A 19,093-nucleotide genomic window follows, 5' to 3' on the forward strand; every position below is an offset into this window, starting at 1 on the left:
GGCCTTCAGCTTCAGGGATGGAGCAACCACAGCTTCTCTGGACAACCTGCCAGGGCCTCCCCACCCTCCCAGGGAAGACTTCCTTCCCAATATCCCATCTAACCCTGCCCTCTGGCAGTGGGAAGACATTTCCCCTTGCCTTATCACTTTATGTCCTTGTCCAAAATCCCTCTCCCGTTTTCTTGGAGTCCCTTAAGGCACTGGAAGGGGCTTTAAGGTCTCCCCAGAGCCTTCCTTAGTCCTGCTGCTCACACTGCTTTGGATGTGGCCTAGCAGACACTTGGCTGCCATTTTACATTGCCAGCTCACGTCCAGTTTATCACCCATCAGTTCCCCAAATCCTCTTCCACAGGGATGCTCCCCAACAGTTCACAGCCCAGGGTCACCATCTCCCATCTCTCCAGACAGGCACTTTGCCAGTCTCAGCTTCTGTCCCACCCTGGCTATTGACAGAAGATGATCTGGGAAAATGTGTTCCTATCAGGCTGCTCTTCCTGCCTTCACCTGCCTCCACATGCAGGCCTAGGACAGGACAAGAACTTGAGCCCAGCTTTTGTGGTTGACTGTGCTGACATCCTTGTCTTGGGCATGCTCCAGCCTTCTCCAAGCCACAGACTGGAAATTCCTATTTCCTGAGGGAAAAAAGTTACTCTGGAGAAGCCGTGACTTCTGCTGAGTGTATATTTTGCCCTCTTCCTTCAGCCCACCCCACCTTGAGGTTCAGTAAGTTCCCCTTTAGTTTTTTTTCTTCCATTTTCCAGAAAACCCAGGGCATTTTGTCCTTAGTCACTCAAGGTGAGCTGGCTTTTCATCACACCTGCCAGCCTGGTGACCCCTGGGGACACCAGCCTTAGCTCCAAAGGCTTCCACAGCTGTCTGGGAACACATCTATGGAAATAACTGTTCCAAAGAGTTGGGTGAGATACCTGTGATGATGTGGTGCCTTGATTGCAACTTTCCTGATTTACCTCTTTTTTTGGGTGTTTTCCACAGGCCCACACACAACCAGAGCTCGGCTACAGCCCCATGCAGCTGTGGGATGAGCTGTGCCATGGGCAGCAGCCAGCTCTGTGGCAAATCCAAGCCTTCTCCCACACAGCCATGCCAGCTTTAACTTTATCCCAAAGTCCTTTGGTTAAAGGATAAATGTCTTTTCCTTAGGACACAACCAAAACTCCAGTGCAGCCTCATCTCAACCACAAACCACAGGGCACACACATGACCTTGCAGTAATGAGTGGGATGTAAAAATAAACAATATTATTTTACCTTCTCTTTCACTTGGCATTGTTCTTTCCCTGGGGTTCAGCTGTGTTTATACATCACCAGTGATCCGTGGCTGGGCAGAGGGTGTGTTAATTTATATTTCTTCATCATTCATGTAATTTTTAGCAACAGCATCCTCTTTTGGAAAACACAACGGCCAGGGTGTGCAGTGTTGCAATGCAACGAACTTGGAATGTGGGACAGTAATTCAGGTTGTTCCATGGAGATGTGCACTACAGAAGGGTTGATGTTTTTGGGTAACTGGGACAAATTCTGACGAGCTCTGACTTAGCTCTGTCCTTCCTGGTAAAGCTGCTCCTGCTCACATGAGCCAGAGCATGGAGCTCTTGCCTTGAAGGGCAACAAGAATTTCCAGTGTTACTAAAAATTGGCTTTTGCTGTTCAGTCTCAGCTGAGTCAGCCAGACACGGGTATTTCGGAATGCAACCAACCACGCACCCAGACAGCCAGGTATGAGTCAGACCAGAACCTGTAGAGGGTACTTAGCAAGAGGCAGGATTCACCATGTGACTAAACACACATTTTCTAACATCAAATTTGGCAAAGCAGGTGTCTGATGGATGTTCAGGGGAGAAAATTGACTGCATTATGCAGTTCATCCCTCCTGGACTCCAAAAAGAATGGCATTTTGCAGCTGGGGACCACCCAGGACACTTCCTTCCGAGGCTTCCCATGGTGGGCTGTACTCCTCAGAAGGAACCACCCTGGAGAGCTGTTGGGTCCTTTGGAGATCAAGGCCTGAGCCCTCAGCCCAGATGGTCTAGAGGACACAGCTCTGGCCTGCTGTGCTTCTGCCATGGGGTACCTCCAAGGAAAGCTGTGTGTTGGAAGAGTTTCTTCTCTTCAGGCTTGGCCACAGGAGTCAAAGCTGTTGAAAGAGCATCCACAGGAAGGATGCACACCAGGAGGGGAATGGAATCCATCATGGAGAAAGGCAGGATTTGCTAGCACCAAAAGGAGGTGTAGAAGCACCTCTTCATGTGGCTGGTGATGTTCCAGATGACCCGTCTCTGGAGATCTGAAAATGCAGGAGGTCGCTGCAGTACAAGAGATATTGCAATCCAAGCCTCTTCCTTCACCTCTGGATTTGCTATGATGCCATCTGGAAAAGCAAGAGAAAGAGATGTGAACACCACCCATCCCATCAGCTCATCACAGTCATCCCCTTGGCAGGCAAAGAAGTCATTGAGATGCAACCATAATGTGAGAAGGGAAAGAGGAGTGGTGAGCTGTCCATGGAAAAAGGCTTGGGAACCATGTGCAGAAGGCAAAGATAGTTTGGGGTCTTCCAGCAACTGCACTTCTATTATTTGAGTGGATCCTTTATGCTTTCCAAGCTCTCTTCTGCATCTTTCTCCTTCATCTGTCCTGTGGTAAAATATCTTTATCTGGGCAGCGCTATAACTACCTGTGGAGTCAATATGTCCAAGCATTTCCACCAATATTTATGTGCTCAGGTGACTTTGTTGTTTCAGCTGCAACTACAGTTTCTCAATATGTCTGTTAGAAGAGGCATTTTGGAACAAATCAGCAAAAGGCTCCGGAAGAACCACATGGGACAGCCTCCTGCAAGCCCTTGTGCTTCTTCTTCCCATGGATGGGGTGTTGCTAAGGCTGCATGAGTGAGGCAGGGATCAGTGAGACCTGCAGGAAGCTGGGAATAGATTTCAGTGACATCTACCTGTCTTGGTGGAAAAAGACCTAGGAAGGTCACAGCTTTCTGGAGTAAATATGGATGGGAGATCTTTTAAAAGGAGAGGCTTGAGGTGGGGGAAAGTCAGTCCTCCTACAGCTGCAGTGTGTTTGGAGACACTCTGGACACAAGAAATTCCACTCTTCTGGGAAAGCAGGGGATGAAGGGATGAGAAATAGGAACCAGCCATGCAGAAGGAAGTGTTACAGATGATGCTGAAATAACCAGTGTGGCCAGGAGTGCCTCTCACTCAGCCACAGGCAGGGTGGACTCCTGGTGCCATGGCGGAGGTGGTCATTGCCACCCTCCCAGGGTCACTCTGTAGAGCCAAATCCTTGGCCTGGCACTGGGCTCCCACCTGCACTGAAACCATTCTGGGCACCATCACTACCTGCAGGTCACTTTGCCCTGAGCCTGCTGGGACATGGGACAAGAGCCAACCCAGGTGCTTCCAGTCAACCTCCAGCTGTGTAGAGAGTGAAGGCTCTAGGAGAAGAAGGACCTGTGCAGGTGGTCCATGAAATCCTCCCTCTAAGGGAGGCTTGTACTCTTGAAAGCAAGCCTGGGAGCTGGACCTCCTGGCTGGGCTTCCAACAGCAAACCTGTAGCTTCTGTGGGGTGGACATGGTGAGAGGACCAGCCCTAGAATGGTCCAGAGATGCTGTTCAGGCTCAAGGGCTGGCTGACGTGGTCCAGGGAATTCTCAAGTTGGTGTGCATGTGCCAAAGGCTGAAGCTGGTCCTGTACCTGGCAGCAAAGATGGGGATGTGAAGGCTGGGACAGCATCACAAAGGCTGCCCTTCATAAACCAAACCATGCCCACTGGCCCCAGGGGGACAGGCCAGGAGTGACACAATCAGATGGAGAAGCTTTGCAGAGAAAGTGGGAGGAGGCTGACTGCTAATCTCATTTCTTTCCAGGTTCACCCCAAAAATTTACCAAAAGTGCAGTGTGATGCTTCCTTCTGTCTGCAGGGTGCTTATCGAGCTGTCTGGTCACTGCTGTTAGCTTTTTTTGCCAGATCAGGTGTAAGAATCATTTACTGCCTTTCAGCCCCACTGCCATTGCCAGGAGCACAGAAGGGAGCGGGCAGGCACTCGGTGCTGCGAGCCAAGGGGCAACGGGAACCTCAGCAGCACTTACTGGCAAACACGCAAAACTCGGTTCTGGATCCAGCAGGGACTTTCTGAGCTTAGTTTTGGACAAAGCAGGGGGTGGGCAGCACAAAGAAAATCGCCTCTCCTGCGGCGTTTCAGCCCGCAGGAGGATTCAAATGCCACAGCTTGGGAATTTTCCATCTGAAGCCCCTTGTAAAATGCAAAGCGCTTTGCCCCGCTCTGACTCCTGCCTGCGGAAGGGTTCAGTGCCAAAGTGAAAGACTTCCTAAAAATGGGCTGATCCAGGGAGGGGGGCGATTTAGGAGCTATTGAGAAACAAGGAAGGACAAACAGTGTTAGGTCATTACTTCTGCAAACACAGCCAAGGCTGTTCTCTATAAAAGGGGCAGAAAGCGGTTCCAGAGCCATCACAGACTTGGAGGGGACGGTCTGTGACCAAGGCTGCTGCACCCCTCCCACGGCATCCGACCCCCTGCTCGAGCATGAAACTCGCACTCTTCACTGTGCTATCCTTCGGGATAGTGGGTAAGTGTCTGCTGAAAGCAGCTTTTGGGGAAGGAAGTCACAACCTGGACCCAGGCTTCCCCCAGGCAAGGCTGTTTCGGAGTACGCCAGACCCAGGCAGCTGTTAAGGAAAAGCCGGGACACGAAGCAGTGCTTGCTTTGGCAGCCGCGGATCTGTCAAGGAGGACGGTGTTTTGATGTTATTGATGGCAGCCCGTGGGATGGAGGGAGGGTTGCAGCTGCCCGCACTGCGGATGCCCACCCTGCAAGGAGGAGGGATGCTCCGCTCCCACCAGCGCGGAGGAGAATGCTTGGGACAGGCTCTGTCCGCACTCCGGCTGTCACGGGGTGAAGGGAAAAAATCATCCTCCGGCCAACTGCTGTGCTGGGAGAGGAGCACGGGCTCAGCCAGGGGGAGAAATTATTGCAAGACCCACCTGTCAAGCTTGTACGTGTGTTTGGTTAAACTTGAGGGCAGTGACAATAAAATAGAGCTTAAATAATGAAAGATGTGGTGTGCTTCCCACTCTGCTCCTGTGCTACTCTTTCCTACCCCTGCAGCTGCACTTTGCTCAGGCTCCTGTCTATTTTATGCCACATTTGTGCTGCTACAGGGCTGGCTCTGCTTGGAGCGATTCTTTTCCTCTTTCTCTGTTCACAGCTTTCGCAGGCAAGGGGCAGGTAGCCGTGGTAAGGAGTCTCCTGGCTGCACCTAGCCTGGGGACTGATGCCTGGATAGGGAGGGATCTTCTTCTTGGAGAAGGCAGGTCTCTTCTGATCCCCCCTAAAGCGTGGTGGTGATTAATGTCCTCTGTTAGGAAGTGCTCCCTGTGCCTCTGGTGTCAGGAAGTCCTTCAGTACCTCTGCTGAATATTAGCATGCAAAGATGTTTTTTAATGGTTCCTCCTCTTCCTCCCCTGCACAGAAAGAGACAAGAGGTCACTCAAAAGGTCTGTGACGGTGGCCGGGGCACTCAGGCTGCCATTACCTTCCCAGTGTCACCAGTACAGCTGAGCTGACTCCCTCTGGAGGTGCCCACCCAGCCTCTGCCCCAGGCAGGGTGCTTGCTAGCATTAGGTTAAGGTGACCATGGCTTTGTGCAGCCAAGACTTGAAAAATGCATGATGAACTTGAAAAACATATGAAAAAAAAAAGAGGTGGTGGCCATAGGAACTGAAGCTAAGGATTCTCCCTGTGGCTAAATTCAGCACCTCTACTGGGAGGCTCAGAAATCAGGTAAAGAGAGGCTATTTCTGAGATGAAAGAGAAGATGGAAATGACACAGGTTAATCTGGAGGTGTTTGGATGAAATGTGCCATTGAGGTTTGGAGACAGAGAGGGGTACAAATCGTCTCTTGATCTGCACAGCCCTGCCTGGAAGGGGCAGATTGAAGGTGAATTGACAGCACAGGCTGGCCACATCCTTGAACTGCAAGTTTCCAGCATTCCTGGGTTCAGGTTTTTGGAGGAGACTTGAATCTGCATTGACCAGAGGCTTTTGCTTTCTTCTGACCCCCCAGAGCAGCCCTTCAGCTGCTTTTACGGGGTGGGGCACTCGTGGAAGGACTATGGTGGTGCTGTGGCATCTCTCATGGGGTGCAGTGGAGCAGGTGAGACATAGACACTGTTAAATATCATTCACAGATCAGATCATTCAGCTGCCAAGGAGGTGAGAGTGGCAGTGCACTGCACACAGCCTGGCTAGATCAGAGCTGCTCCCCCTCTGGAGTTATTGGCACAGGCACTGCTTCAGTGCTCCAACTTTTCTCTCTGTTTTTGCAAAGGCTTGAGCTTGATTTCTATTGAAGTGTGGGGATTTGTTCTCCTAATCCTGTGGATGTTGCTGTGAGTCCAGGCTGCTTGAATCACAATAGTCCTGGGACAGGAATGATTGTCCCAGATGTTCCTGATGGGGCACAAGTCAGGCAAGAAAGAAAGAAAGGATCTTCCTGTGTGGCTTGGGAGATCCCGCATGTGGCCATCACCCAAGGCCATGACCACGGGGAAGCAATGACCTTGTGCTCACAGAGATGCTGTTTCTCTCCAATCAATGCCTTTCTACCTCTCTGAGACTATTTTTTTCTGGTTCTTTCTACAGCTCTGTGTTTTGCTGCTCCCCAAAAGCCAAGTGTCAGGTGGTGCACAATATCCTCAGCCGAAGAGAAAAAATGCAACAGCCTGAAGGACCACATGCAACAAGAGAACTTTGCTTTCAGTTGCCTGCAGAAAGCATCATACCTCGATTGCATAAAAGCCATTTCGGTGAGTGGGCAGCACATTCCTCTGCTGGGGTGTTTCAGCAGCCTGTTACACCTGGAGATGGAGTTTTCTTTCAGTCACTGGTTGTTACCTGTGATCCCCCTGTTATGCACAAGGATCCAGGAGAGACTCTGGGAAGTGCTTTTTGTGCTCTTTATTAATTGATGAAATCTCTTTGTTGTTTAGAATAGCGAAGCAGATGCCATTAGCTTGGATGGAGGTCAAGTTTTTGAGGCAGGCCTTGCTCCCTACAAGCTGAAGCCCATTGCTGCTGAGGTCTACGAACACAGTGAAGGTACATTTCCAGGCAGTATTTTTAAGCCAAACGGTGGTAACAAACTGAGAGTGCAGAGGCCATCCCTTGCATGAATAGTTCCTATTTATTTTGGTTAGGGATCCAAGATATTGCCCCTGGTTTCCAGCTCCCAGAGGGGAAGGCATGGGGGGGGCAGTTCAGCAAAATGTGGATCATCACCCATGGCCACAAGACCCAGTGTCCTGTTTCTTGTCATTTGCTGCAGTGAAGGTCTCTGATCCCATGAGCAGAAATCATGGTCCTCCTGAAACATGGCATAAAAATGGTGCTGGTCCCAGAGATCTTCTGCTTTCAGTGGCCTTGAACTCTGTGGGTAAAACATGGAGTTGGGAGGCACAGATAAGTTCTGTGATTTCCTGTGCTTTCATCAAAACAGAAAAAAAATATTGGAGAGGCAACAGCATTACTACTGGTTGGGAGGGACACCCAGTTGAGATCCCTGAGGCAAGAAATGCAGGCAATCCCCAGGAAAAAAGGAGAAGCATAACAAGGGCTCTGCAACAATCCCCTCTGATCAGAATGAGATCCATGGCTCCATCCCTATTCACCCATTGTACCATCCTTCATCTCTCCCATCTTTTTCCTGGGAGCCAAACAGATGCCATTTCCCTGACACATCCAAAGCTCCATTTTCTTTCGACCTCTTCCCTGGAGTTCAGCCTTTTTGTATGCAATATTCAGGGTCAAAGCAACACAGCAGAGTAATTTCCAGTGTGGGAGTTAAGAAAAAGATCCTAAACCTTAAAGGCTGAGGTCTCTACCACCCCCGAAACTCAGTCATTATAACCATATATAGTATGTGACAGACTAGGTAAAATTCTAAAGACTAAATATGGAGTTCCAGTCTCACAAGGCGTCTGTGGGGAGTGGCATTGGAGAAGAGACTTGCCAATGGAGACTTGCAGAAAGATTCATTGAAGTTCCTCACAAAACTGTGGCACCTTGAATGTGATAGCATTTTCAGGTCACCTACTGGGAGTGGAAATGTGCAGCATTAGCACAATATGGGCAGCATTAGCTCACCTCCAAGAAAATGAGAAAACCACAAGTGTTCAACCAAATTAGCTGATTGCTTCGAAGTGCAGCACTTTGTTCCCTGAAACTGGGGTGTCTAGCAGAATTTGAAATGTTCCTAAGTCCTCTTTTTCCCATTGCTTCATTCCTTTTTCCTGCACTGCAGGCTCCACTACCAGTTACTACGCCGTGGCCGTTGTGAAGAAAGGAACAGGCTTCTCCATAGATGAGCTGCGGGGCAAGACCTCCTGCCACACGGGGCTGGGCAGGTCGGCGGGCTGGGTCATCCCCATTGGGACACTCATCCACCGCGGGGACATCGAGTGGGACGGCAAAGACTCGGGCTCCATCGAGCAAGGTGAGGTGGGGCACGCCGACACTGGTGGTGGCACTTAAGCCAGGGCTGGTGGCACGGTGAAAGGGGCATTTCCCAATCTTCTGTGGGGGCTCTGACATTTCTTGTGGAGCTCCTCCCTTCCCAGTCCTCCTAAAAGAGAATTTTTGACCAACTGTTGCTTCCTTCTCATCCACAGCTGTGGCCAATTTCTTCTCTGCCAGCTGTGTTCCTGGTGTCACCACTGAAGCCAAACTGTACCGTCAGTGCAAGGGGGATGCCAAGACCAAAATGTCCCGCACAGGACCTTATTCTGGATATTCTGGAGCTTTTCAGTGAGTGAGAGTTATTTTTCCTTTGGGAAAACATTCTAGCCCTGACACATGCCAGTTTTTATTATACCAAGGAAGGCTGTGTTGGAATCACGGGTCCTGAGGAGACTGAATTGCTTCTTTGCCATTACAATTTCTTCCCTTCCAGCACAGCTTTTTTTTGGAAGACCATTGCTTTATGGCTGTAGTTTATGCCAAAAATAATTTGTTGAAATGGGAGATAGGGAGTTATAATGTCTGATTTTCTCTAACTTTTCTTCTGTTCCTTCCACCTGCAGCTGTCTGAAAGATGGGAAAGGAGATGTGGCTTTTGTGAAACACACAACTGTTCAAGGTACACCTGCAAGATCCCTCATTTCTTCTCTTTCTAGTTCCACCTCTCGCTGCCACTCCATCCTGCAACTTGTCTACACTGTGCAGCTTTCATTTCTCTCCAGGCCTAAACACTTCTTTCATCTCTTGAAAAAAGTTTTGCACGTTGTGAACTGACTAATCCTTGTTAATGAAAAATGGGATTATGGTGGATCCACATTTTCTTCTCAGAGGTTCTTCTTTGTAGCTGGAAAAGGTGCTTGGTGCAATATCTCTGAGCTAGCTGTAATGTGAGCAATTGAGCAGGTCACCCATCCCTCTGGAAGGGATTTTGGGGGGAATTCAGCCCATAGCAGTTCACTAACTCTGTGGAGACCAAGGGTGGCCTGGCACATCCAGGACCTGCAGTGAGCTCAGTGGAGGGTCACCAAGGTGGTCATGGGGCAGGAATAACTGTCCTGCAAGGAGATGCTCTGTGGGATGGGCTTGATCAGCCTGGGGTCTGGATACAAGGGGAATTTTTTGCCCCTTGAGGACAGTGAGGTACTGGGACAGGTTGTCCAGGACAGCTGTGCACGGTCCATCCTTGAAGGGTTTCAGGATCTACCTGAAACATCCTACTCTGTCCCTGCCTTGACCAGGGATCTTCAAAAGTCTCTTCACTCTTGAATTCTCATGTAACCTTGTGATCTCAGTCCTGCACCTTGTCTGCAGCCTTGACATTAGTCAGCTACTGGCCTTCACTGACCACGTGCAGCTCCTGACCTGCTCAACCCACTTGTATGGGATTTGTAAACCTATTTGTATCTCTTTGTGCATAAATCCTCGTTCTGTTGGGTTAGTTACAGCAGAGGCCGAGGTGATCTCTCTTCCAAAGACTTTGCCTTCATATGCCCGAGATGACCCCATTGCAAGGGGAGTGCCTGCAACCTGTCTTCTGCAAAGAATTCCCCCCAAAGCTTCTCAAACTGGCCTTTCTGTCTATTCTCATGGTGATGCAACTCATGGTTCCTCCCTTCCTTCAGAAAATGCCCCAGCTGAGAAGGATGAGTACGAGCTCCTGTGTCTGGATGGCACCCGCCAGCCTGTGGACAACTACAAGGCCTGTCACTGGGCCCGGGTTCCTGCTCATGCTGTTGTGGCTCGAGATGACAGCAAGGTCAATGACATCTGGAACTTCCTCTCCAAAGCACAGGTACCACCAGTCTCTCCTTTCCTTCCTCTAACATCCCCTGTCCTCTGGGTTTGATTGCCTTCTCCAGTTTTCCAAGAGTTTTGGTGTGGTTGTTTGCTGATTATTTTTCCCTTGTGGCAGGAAAAATTTGGCGTGGGCACAACTAGCACCTTCCACCTCTTTGGGCCACCTGGCAAGAAGGACCCAGCCCTCAAAGACTTGCTTTTCAAAGACTCCGCAGTACAGCTGAAGCAAATCCCATCACTGATGGATACTCAGCTCTACTTGGGCTTTGAGTATTACAGTGCTGTCCAGAGCCTCCAGCAAGGTAGGCAGGACATCAAACACCAATGTCATGTCAGCATGGGCTGTGTGGAAGAGTTGGCATTGGCAAAAACAGCCAGGCAAAAGGATCATGTGATTTTCAGACACAAACAGTATAATCTGCAAAATACTTTGTGTGAAATTACAGAACCTTCACAAACTTCACTTACATCAACAAAGGAATTTGTCGTATCCAAATCCAAATTACCACACTGACAAATATGGAAAATCTACACAAACTCCACACCAGTTATTCAGCTGGTGGTAGAGATTTGGCATGGTCAAAACTGCTCCTTAGAAAAACCATTTCTAGATTGTAAAAAGAAGGAACATCCCAGGACACCAGGTTCAGACACTTGAGGGAACCAATGTCCTCTATTTCCATCTAGACTCATCAAGCATTTTCTGATAGCTTTCTGAGGGTCAAACATCCCACAAATGATCTCTGAAACCCACTTAGAATTCGTAGTACAATTTAAAGTACTTCACTTCTGTTAAGTGATATTTGTGGAAGGGAGTGAATGGACTTCACATAGCATCAAACCAGATATTTCAAGTGTTATTCTATAGAAACATAACTAGGTTTCCAGTTCAGGGTGGTCTTAGTCCCATGGCTGTCTGGGTTGTGAGAAGTGAAGAAATGTGGGACATATTACAGGCAGCAATTCCATGGCCGTTCAGTGGTTGTGCTGTTTTAGCTAACAGGAATCTGCCTGAATGACTTGTGTTATGCAGCAATTCACCTTTCTGACCTGTAAGTTGATTTTTTGAGCCTCCTTCAGCTCAAAAATCACCTTTCCTACTCTTGCCAGCCCAGGGCTTAATTAACAAGAACTCCTTGCCCTGAGCAGCAGCAGGTTGGTGTGTACAGGTGGTTTGTGGCCGAGCCCCTCACACCAGGACGTGGCTCTGCAGGGCTCATCCCTGTTTCCCTGTGCTGCCCTTGCAGATCGCCTGACCCCCAGCCGCAGAGACAACAAGATCCAGTGGTGTGCGATCGGCAGGGATGAGAAGAAGAAGTGCGACGTCTGGAGCGTGATGAGCAACGGGGATGTGGAGTGTGTTGTGGCAGAGGACACCAAGGAATGCATCACGAAGATCATGGTACAGTGTTTTTCCCCTTTTCTCCTCACTGTGAAATTCTTAGGTGCTTCTTTTACCATCTGAGCTCTGGAAAGCACTGGCCTGGGGGTGTGCAGCGTTTCATTTCTGCACCTTTCCCTTGCAGAAAGGTGAAGCAGATGCCATCAGCTTAGATGGAGGCTTTGTCTACACTGCTGGCATATGTGGCTTGGTTCCAGTGATGGCAGAGAGCTATGAGGGTAAGCACAGCTCTGTCTCAGGGTCCAGCTGGTGGGGAATGAGCTGGTGCCAAAGTGCTGGTTTTATTCTGGAATTCTACAAAGCAGCTGCAGTGCTTCATCCTGCAGAAATCACAGAATATCCTGGGTTGGAAGGGACCCACCAGGATCATCGATCCAACTCATGGCCCTGCACAGACACCCTGACAATCCCAGCCTGTGCCTGGGAGAGTTGTCCAAAGCTCCTGGAGCTCTGGCAGCCCAGGGGCCGTGCCCATTCCCTGGGGAGCCTTGGGCAGTGTCCCACCACCCCACTCCTCTGGTGGGGAAATCTTTCCCTGATACCCAACCTAACACACAGTGCTCCGAGGCAACTTTGCTCATCATTGCATGCCTTGTCTTTCCATGAAAGCAGAGCAGACATGGATAGTCAGGAACTCTGTTTTAATTAGGATGCCCTAGTCCTTTAGCACCAGCCTTGGTAAAACAGCTTTTTTTAGCTCAGAGAAGCAGCTGAAAGCTGTGCTTTGTTCTGCTGATGCACAAGGTGTTACTTGAAAGGGTCATTTTTACAACAGAGTTTCTCCAGAAATTAGTGGGCTTGATTATTCTTTTGTATTTGAGGTGTATTTAACTTAACATCTTCTTATTCTCCCCTCCTACAGACAATCACTGCGAATCACAAGAAGAACCAGGTAATTACTGCCAACAGAGGGACAGAAAACAGTCCAGAGGGATATCAGTAGAAAAGTAGATATGAGTTATGAGTGGAGAATAAATAGCCAGTCTCCACCCACAGAGTGTCCAGTGCAGATATTAGAATTTTGGGAGATAGGTTTAGCAGTAGGAGGGAAAATTAGGGGCTGCAATAAGATCAAGGAGAAACATTTGGTAATGGCAGAGATTGGTGTGGTCACACTATAACAGTGTCAGGGTTGTGAACAGAGAAAGAGGGTCTGGGCTGCAGCATTAGGAAATTGTTCTTTCTAGAAATGGAAAAGGGGAGAGGAGGGGAGGGTTTTGTCCTTTGCTAAGGAGAGAATAAGAAATCAGGAGTGGATACAAAATCTTCACATGTGCCTTGCCTTCTCATAGCCTTCTCCTATACCCAGGTATCAGAGCTTCGGAGGGCAGGGAAATGTCAGGGATAATCATTTCCCAGGAGTGTGGTGGAAGTAGATGCCTCACATCTACAAACTCCTCCATTGTTGCTGCCTGGCCAAGTATTTTTAAGCACAAAGTAATTCTGTGCTGTTCATAGGTGCCCTTTCCCAAGTGAAGCCAGTGCTCTTTCCTAAGGGATCACAGTGGGATCCTTGGGTCAGACCTCAGTTCTTCTCTGTTTTATCTTCTGAAAGCAACCTACTTTGCTGTGGCTGTTGTGAAGAAGTCTGACAAGGATATCAGCTGGAACAACCTGCAGGGTAAGAAGTCGTGCCACACTGCCGTGGGGAGAACTGCTGGCTGGAACATCCCCATGGGCCTGATCCACAACAGGACAGGCAACTGCAACTTCGGTGAGTCCAGTTTGGAATCCATTTCTTTGAGCTGGGAATCTGCTCACAAAAGAGTGTCTTACCATTGGATTTTCAAAGTTTCTTGTGCCTCAAATATTCCCTCTTGGAGGGAGGAAATGGAGAAAATGCTGTTATTTAAGGTTTCACTGAGCAAAATGTTAGGCTTTTGGCATCTGCTTCAGAGTAAAATACGGCACATCAGCTGCCTTGGGGGTCTTTGCTTTCTTTTCACATCTCTCCCCTTCCTTCTGCAGCAGCCCAAGAGATATTCCCAAAAAGGGAATGTGGGCTGCCCCACATGGGCCTGGTGCTTGTGCAGGGTGTGGAGTGAGGATAAAAGATGAAACTTAAAGGGAGGGGAAGGGCTGAAAACAGGGGACAGAGGCTGCTTTCAAGAAACTTAATCTGACTGCCTGAGACTTCACTGAGAGTTATGGTCCAAAAAAAAATAATTAGGAAACATTATCAATGTTAACAACCAAGACAAAGTAAGCATATAATAATTAAAAGGAAGTATCTAACCACATGAAGATACTAGTGTTAGTAAGTTTTATTCTTGGCTTCTCTATCCCCCTGCCTTCCTTTCCTACTGTCCCTTCTACCCCAAGAGCTCTGACACTGCTGCCAAATCCAGCTGCTGACCCATAAATGTCGTGGAGGCTTGGGCTGGCTCTGTGTGAGCTGGGAATGGTTTGCAGGGAAACATTCATCTTTTTATGACAAGATAGTGCCTATTGCATTTGAGCCTTAGGCTCTGCTTCATCACAAAATCAGAGAATCACAGAATCATGGAATGGTTTGGGTGGAAAGGCATGGTAAAGCCCATCCAGTCCAACCCCCTGCCATGGGCAGGGACACCTTCCACTAGCCCAGGTTGCTCCAAGCCCTGTCCAACCTGGCCTTGGACACTTCCAGGGATCCAGGGGCAGCCACAGCTTCTGTGGGCAGCAATAACAATTATCAATAATAACAGGACCCAAGTTCCATGGTCAAAGCTGGATGCACATGATTTGCTGCCTACTGAGTCATGCTCCTTCTCCCAGCCCGTTTCCAGCTCCCCTGTGAGCCAGAACATGTTATTACAATAAAACCTCACTTCTCAGGGCAGGAAAAGTGAATTTCTCCCATTTCTGCCTCCAGATGAATACTTCAGCCAGGGCTGTGCTCCCGGGTCTCCTCCCACCTCCCGCCTCTGCCAGCTGTGCAAGGGCTCAGGGGGGGTCCCTCCGGAGAAGTGCGTTGCCAGCAGCCACGAGCAGTACTACGGCTACACCGGAGCTTTACGGTAAGTGCTGGGGACAGCCAGGCTGCCTCAGTGTCCTGGGGCTGGTCACAGGGGCTGGGTCACAGCTGGAGTACAGCCTCAGGTCCACACTAACTGTTTTTCTCCATTACACCACTGAAAGTGCATATCTCTGTAGTGCTACAGATGTGCCACATGCTTTTCCTTTGCTTTCTGAAAATTGATGTGAACTATCCCCATTCTGTAAAACTCGTGTCCTGGTGGCTCCAGGCAAACACAGAGAGGCACAATCCCTGCCAGAATGGCATAAGTGCTTCTCTTTTAACATAAATAAGGAGTTTAAAGTCTGTATTTCAGATATATTTAAAATATTTGTGGCAGGCCTCCTAGACCTGGATGTTTTTGGAGATTAATTGTATAGAATAAGACTCAAGTCTAAATCAAATCTGTGGGAAAAGGACAGGATTCAAGCACTTATATCACTGGCCTCTTTTTCTACTTCCCAGGTGTCTGGTTGAGCAGGGGGATGTGGCCTTTATCAAGCATTCCATCGTTGAGGAGAACACTGATGGTATGTGGTCAGGGCTGATTTCCCCATCTGCATGACTGCTTAAGTGGTGTTGAGGCTGATGCTCTCCTGCTATGCAAGCTCACTGAATCTCCAAACCCATTCTCTTTAAAGGCAAAAATACAGAAAGCTGGGCCAAAGATCTGAAATTGGACACATTTGAGTTGCTGTGCACTGATGGGCAGCGGGCAAATGTCATGGATTACAGAAGATGCAACCTGGCCAAAGTCCCGACCCACGCTGTGATGGCACGTCCTGAGAAAGCATCACAAGTCCGTGACATGCTGGAGAACCAAGAGGTTTGTAGTGCTGAGAGTAGAAGAAATATTGTGAGGTTGCTCTGATTTTCCCCAAGTCAGTGTGAGGTGGAAGATTTTACCTCACTGCTATGGGGTGACAGCCTTGTCCCTTGCCCTCCATCCCTCCCTCCATCCCTTCCCAAGTGCTCTCTCTCCTCTGCCACCTGAGCAAACACACCTTTAGGTGGCAGTGGGATTGCAGCTGTTGCTGCTGGCACACTATGTTTGTGTGACATGAGTTTATCACCTCCTTTCTGGCCTCTGCTCCTGCTGGGGTGTATCAGAAACTCCTTTGTGGTGCCTGGTCTGTGCCACAGCTGGGTCAGGCTCAGCCCCAGAGCAGGCTCCCTGCACACACACAGCTGAGCAGAACCAGGCTAAACTGTTTCTGTTTCTCCCTGCAAACATTAAGATCAGCTCCACCATCAGGGTCTGGTGAGAGGCACCTGGGGCCTTTGGCTTTTACTCATGGTTAAGTTACAGGACCTGCTGGCAGCATCTCTGCACACAGGGACATGTTAAAATGGGGCAAGAAATGTGCCTACCAGTGAGCAATCCCTCCTCTAAGCATACAGACAGAAGGTTCAATCCTAAATTTCTGGACCCTGGCTTGGGGCTTCCTGGGCTGATGGTGAAGAACCAGGAAGAAGAAGTAGGCCAGCTTTTTACTTCTCTCCTCTTTGTGCCTTTATTTCAGAGGCTGTTTGGAGCAAAAGGAACCAGGAAAGACGATTTCAACATGTTTGCATATGAATCCAAGGATCTGCTGTTTAAAGACCGGACAAAGTGCCTGATCAAGCTCCGCGATGGAATGTCGTACAAGGAGTTCCTTGGAGATAAATACTATGCTTCACTTGCCAGCCTCAACACCTGCAATCCATCAGGTAACTGGAACAGCCTCAGAGGAAGTCCTGAATTGCAGTTCTTACCTTGCAGGCATGAGCAGTTTCTTCTGGAACTGTCCATTCAGTGCCTTTAAAGGGAGAAGATGCCAATATTCTTTTCTCAAAGTTCCTTGGGTGAACTGAGAACAGACTTAAAATCTGCTGCTCTGGCAGCAATGTGAATAAAAGACTTTTCCTCACCTTTAGAAAATATGGACTTTGAGAAACAGCACAGAGAACCCCCCTGGACCCAGCAGTGTGGGATTTGTGGTTAAAGTCCTTTTTTTGTGGCACACTGTGGATTTTCCATGGTGTGACATTGTTGGCATGGCTGGGTGTGTGCTGGTGGGATGGAAGTGTTTAAAAGCAAGATCTGAACTTCTCCTTGTCCTTTCCCTTTCCAGATCTTCTCCAGGTGTGCACCTTCCTTGCAGACAAGTAGTGAGATGGGAAGGATCCTCGAAGTGGGGGAGAAAACCTCAAGCCATGACTCCTCTTGTGCCCTCAGCAGCGAACACTGACCTGTGGAGGGCCCTCTGCCTTCACTGCTTTCTCTGCCCTCCCTCACCAGTCTGAAAGTAGCTCTTTGACACTTCACAATTCTCTGCTGTCAGCACAGCAAAAAATAAAATTTAAAATCTAAACTGGTGTCCTGAGATTTTTCCAAATGGCCTTTAAGCCCAATCCTTCCTCAGTGCCTCACACTGTAGGACAGTGACAGATATCAGCATGGCTCTGGTCACTGCTGCCCCTTAAGGAAATTTCTTGCACCATTTGCTAAAGCAAAATGGATTGGATGTACCCTGGTGCCTAATTAACAGATGCTTTGTGCTCTCTGTGCTTTTGCTTTGCTCAGATTATCCCAATGTCTCCCAGGCAGGTGAGGGTTCCCCAGTGTGGTTGGGACACAGGAAGAGGGAGAGTGTTTGTGTCAGGGAAGCTGAAGGAATAAAAACCACTCCAAACCAAAATAATACAGTGGGTGTAAGATGGGAGATGTGAACAAAAGCTGCTGTGTCTCAGATCTCAGCTGGCTGGCTCTGAGTCCCTTCCAGTAGGCAGGACTCATTGAGCACATACATGTATTGATGGGGAGAGTCCAGGCTTAGGCTTCCTTTCTGGAAAAATCTAGGATTTGCTTGGAAACGTGTTTGTTTTTGCAGTTTGTCTGATCAGTGCTGCTGACCTGAAAACAAACATGTAGTTTGTTTTGCCTGATTCTGAACCACAGTGAAAATAAAAAGGAAAGACAAAAAGGGCTGCTGGAGCTCTCTGCTCCAGAGGAACAGCCTGGGCTTATCCAGGGTGTCCCAGTCCTGGAATAGCCTGGGCTTATCCAGGGTGTCCCAGTCCTGGAATAGCCTGGGCTCATCCAGAGTGTCCCAGACCTGCTGTCAAGGCAAGAGTGGAGGAGCTGCTGAGAGCACAAAGCTCCTGACTTTGAGGGAATGAATATTTTGAATATGATGATTTTTGGATGCCTATGGTAAGTGTGGTGAGAAGTTTACCAGCCTGGTTGAAAATCCCCCTGGATGGCAGAAATGCAGAATGTGACAGGAAAGGATGAAATATAGCCCCTCGGTTTACGTAGGATGAATACACTGGACAGGTGTTTTTTTAACCCATTTTTCAAAATTAGCAAAGAAAGAGAATCAGTGCCTCTAACAGGCTGTTTCTACAATTCAGTATGCCTACAGTTAGGAAATGTCCCCCCCAAAAAAAGCTGCACTATGTGCATTTCATGTCAGGTATAAGCCCTTGTCCCACAGGTAGAGGGCATTAAAGGATAAGAAGAACCTCACTAGAGGATCACTCAAGCTGGAAGGGACCTCTGAGCATCTCCAGTCCAATCTCCTTCTCAAGGAAAGGAATCAGCCAGTGTGCTCAGGGCTTCACCTCCCTGGGCAGGCTGTCCTGCTCCTGGCAGCCCCCAAAGGAGAACATTCCTCTCATATCCACTTGGAACCTGCTTCCCTTCAATGTACTCCCGTCGCTCCTCATCCTGCACCACTGTGGGAAGCCTGGCTCTGCTTCCTGATGCCTGGCACAAACAGCCTGGGACAAAACAGCCCCATGGAATGCTCCAGGCTCCCAGAGTGGCTGGGAAGCTGGGGAAGCCCTGGAGGTGCTGGTGACAGTGGCCAGACATGAGCCCAGGTGTGCCCAGGTGGGCAAGAGGCCAATGGCCCCTGGGCTGTGCCAGCCATGGTGCGTCCAGCGGGCCCAGGGCAGTGACTGTCCCCTGTGCTGGGACCTGTGAGACACCTCCAGCCCTGGGACAGTTCTGGGCCCAGCAATTCACGAAGGACATCGAGGGGCTGGAGCGTGTCCAGGGAAGAGAACGGAGCTGGGGAAGGGAATGGAGCCCCAGGAGCAGCTGAGGGAGCTGGAAAGGGGCTCAGCTGGAGAAAAGGAGACTCAGGGGAACCTTGTGGCTCTGCACAACTCCTGACAGGAGGGGACAGCCGTGTGTTTGGGCTCTGCTCCCAGGGAACAGGACAAGGACAAACAGCCTTGAGTTGTGCCGAGGGGTTCAGGCTGGACATCGGGAAAACTTTGCAGAACGAACTGCCCAGCCCTGGCGCATCTGCCTGGGATTTAAGAGCCCTGTGCAT

At 49.3% G+C, this 19,093-nt stretch overlaps 1 protein-coding gene across 1 annotated transcript; it reads left to right on the forward strand.

Annotated features, from left to right (window-relative positions):
- The first annotated feature begins 4,503 nt into the window (after positions 1-4,503).
- Positions 4,504-17,122, forward strand: TF (transferrin). The gene is made up of 17 exons (XM_077785598.2): positions 4,504-4,622; positions 6,700-6,863; positions 7,047-7,155; positions 8,357-8,548; positions 8,724-8,859; positions 9,135-9,190; positions 10,194-10,363; positions 10,484-10,670; positions 11,616-11,770; positions 11,895-11,988; positions 12,633-12,662; positions 13,326-13,484; positions 14,625-14,769; positions 15,234-15,298; positions 15,410-15,594; positions 16,292-16,478; positions 16,883-17,122. The coding sequence occupies exons 1-17, from the start codon at positions 4,580-4,582 to the stop codon at positions 16,918-16,920; spliced, it is 2,115 nt and encodes a 704-aa protein (XP_077641724.1). The 5' UTR covers positions 4,504-4,579; the 3' UTR covers positions 16,921-17,122.
- The last annotated feature ends 1,971 nt before the right edge of the window (positions 17,123-19,093 follow it).

The sequence above is a fragment of the Lonchura striata genome, chromosome 9, assembly GCF_050655825.1.
Source record: "Lonchura striata isolate lonStrDom1 chromosome 9, ASM5065582v1, whole genome shotgun sequence".
Lineage (NCBI taxonomy): Eukaryota > Metazoa > Chordata > Aves > Passeriformes > Estrildidae > Lonchura > Lonchura striata.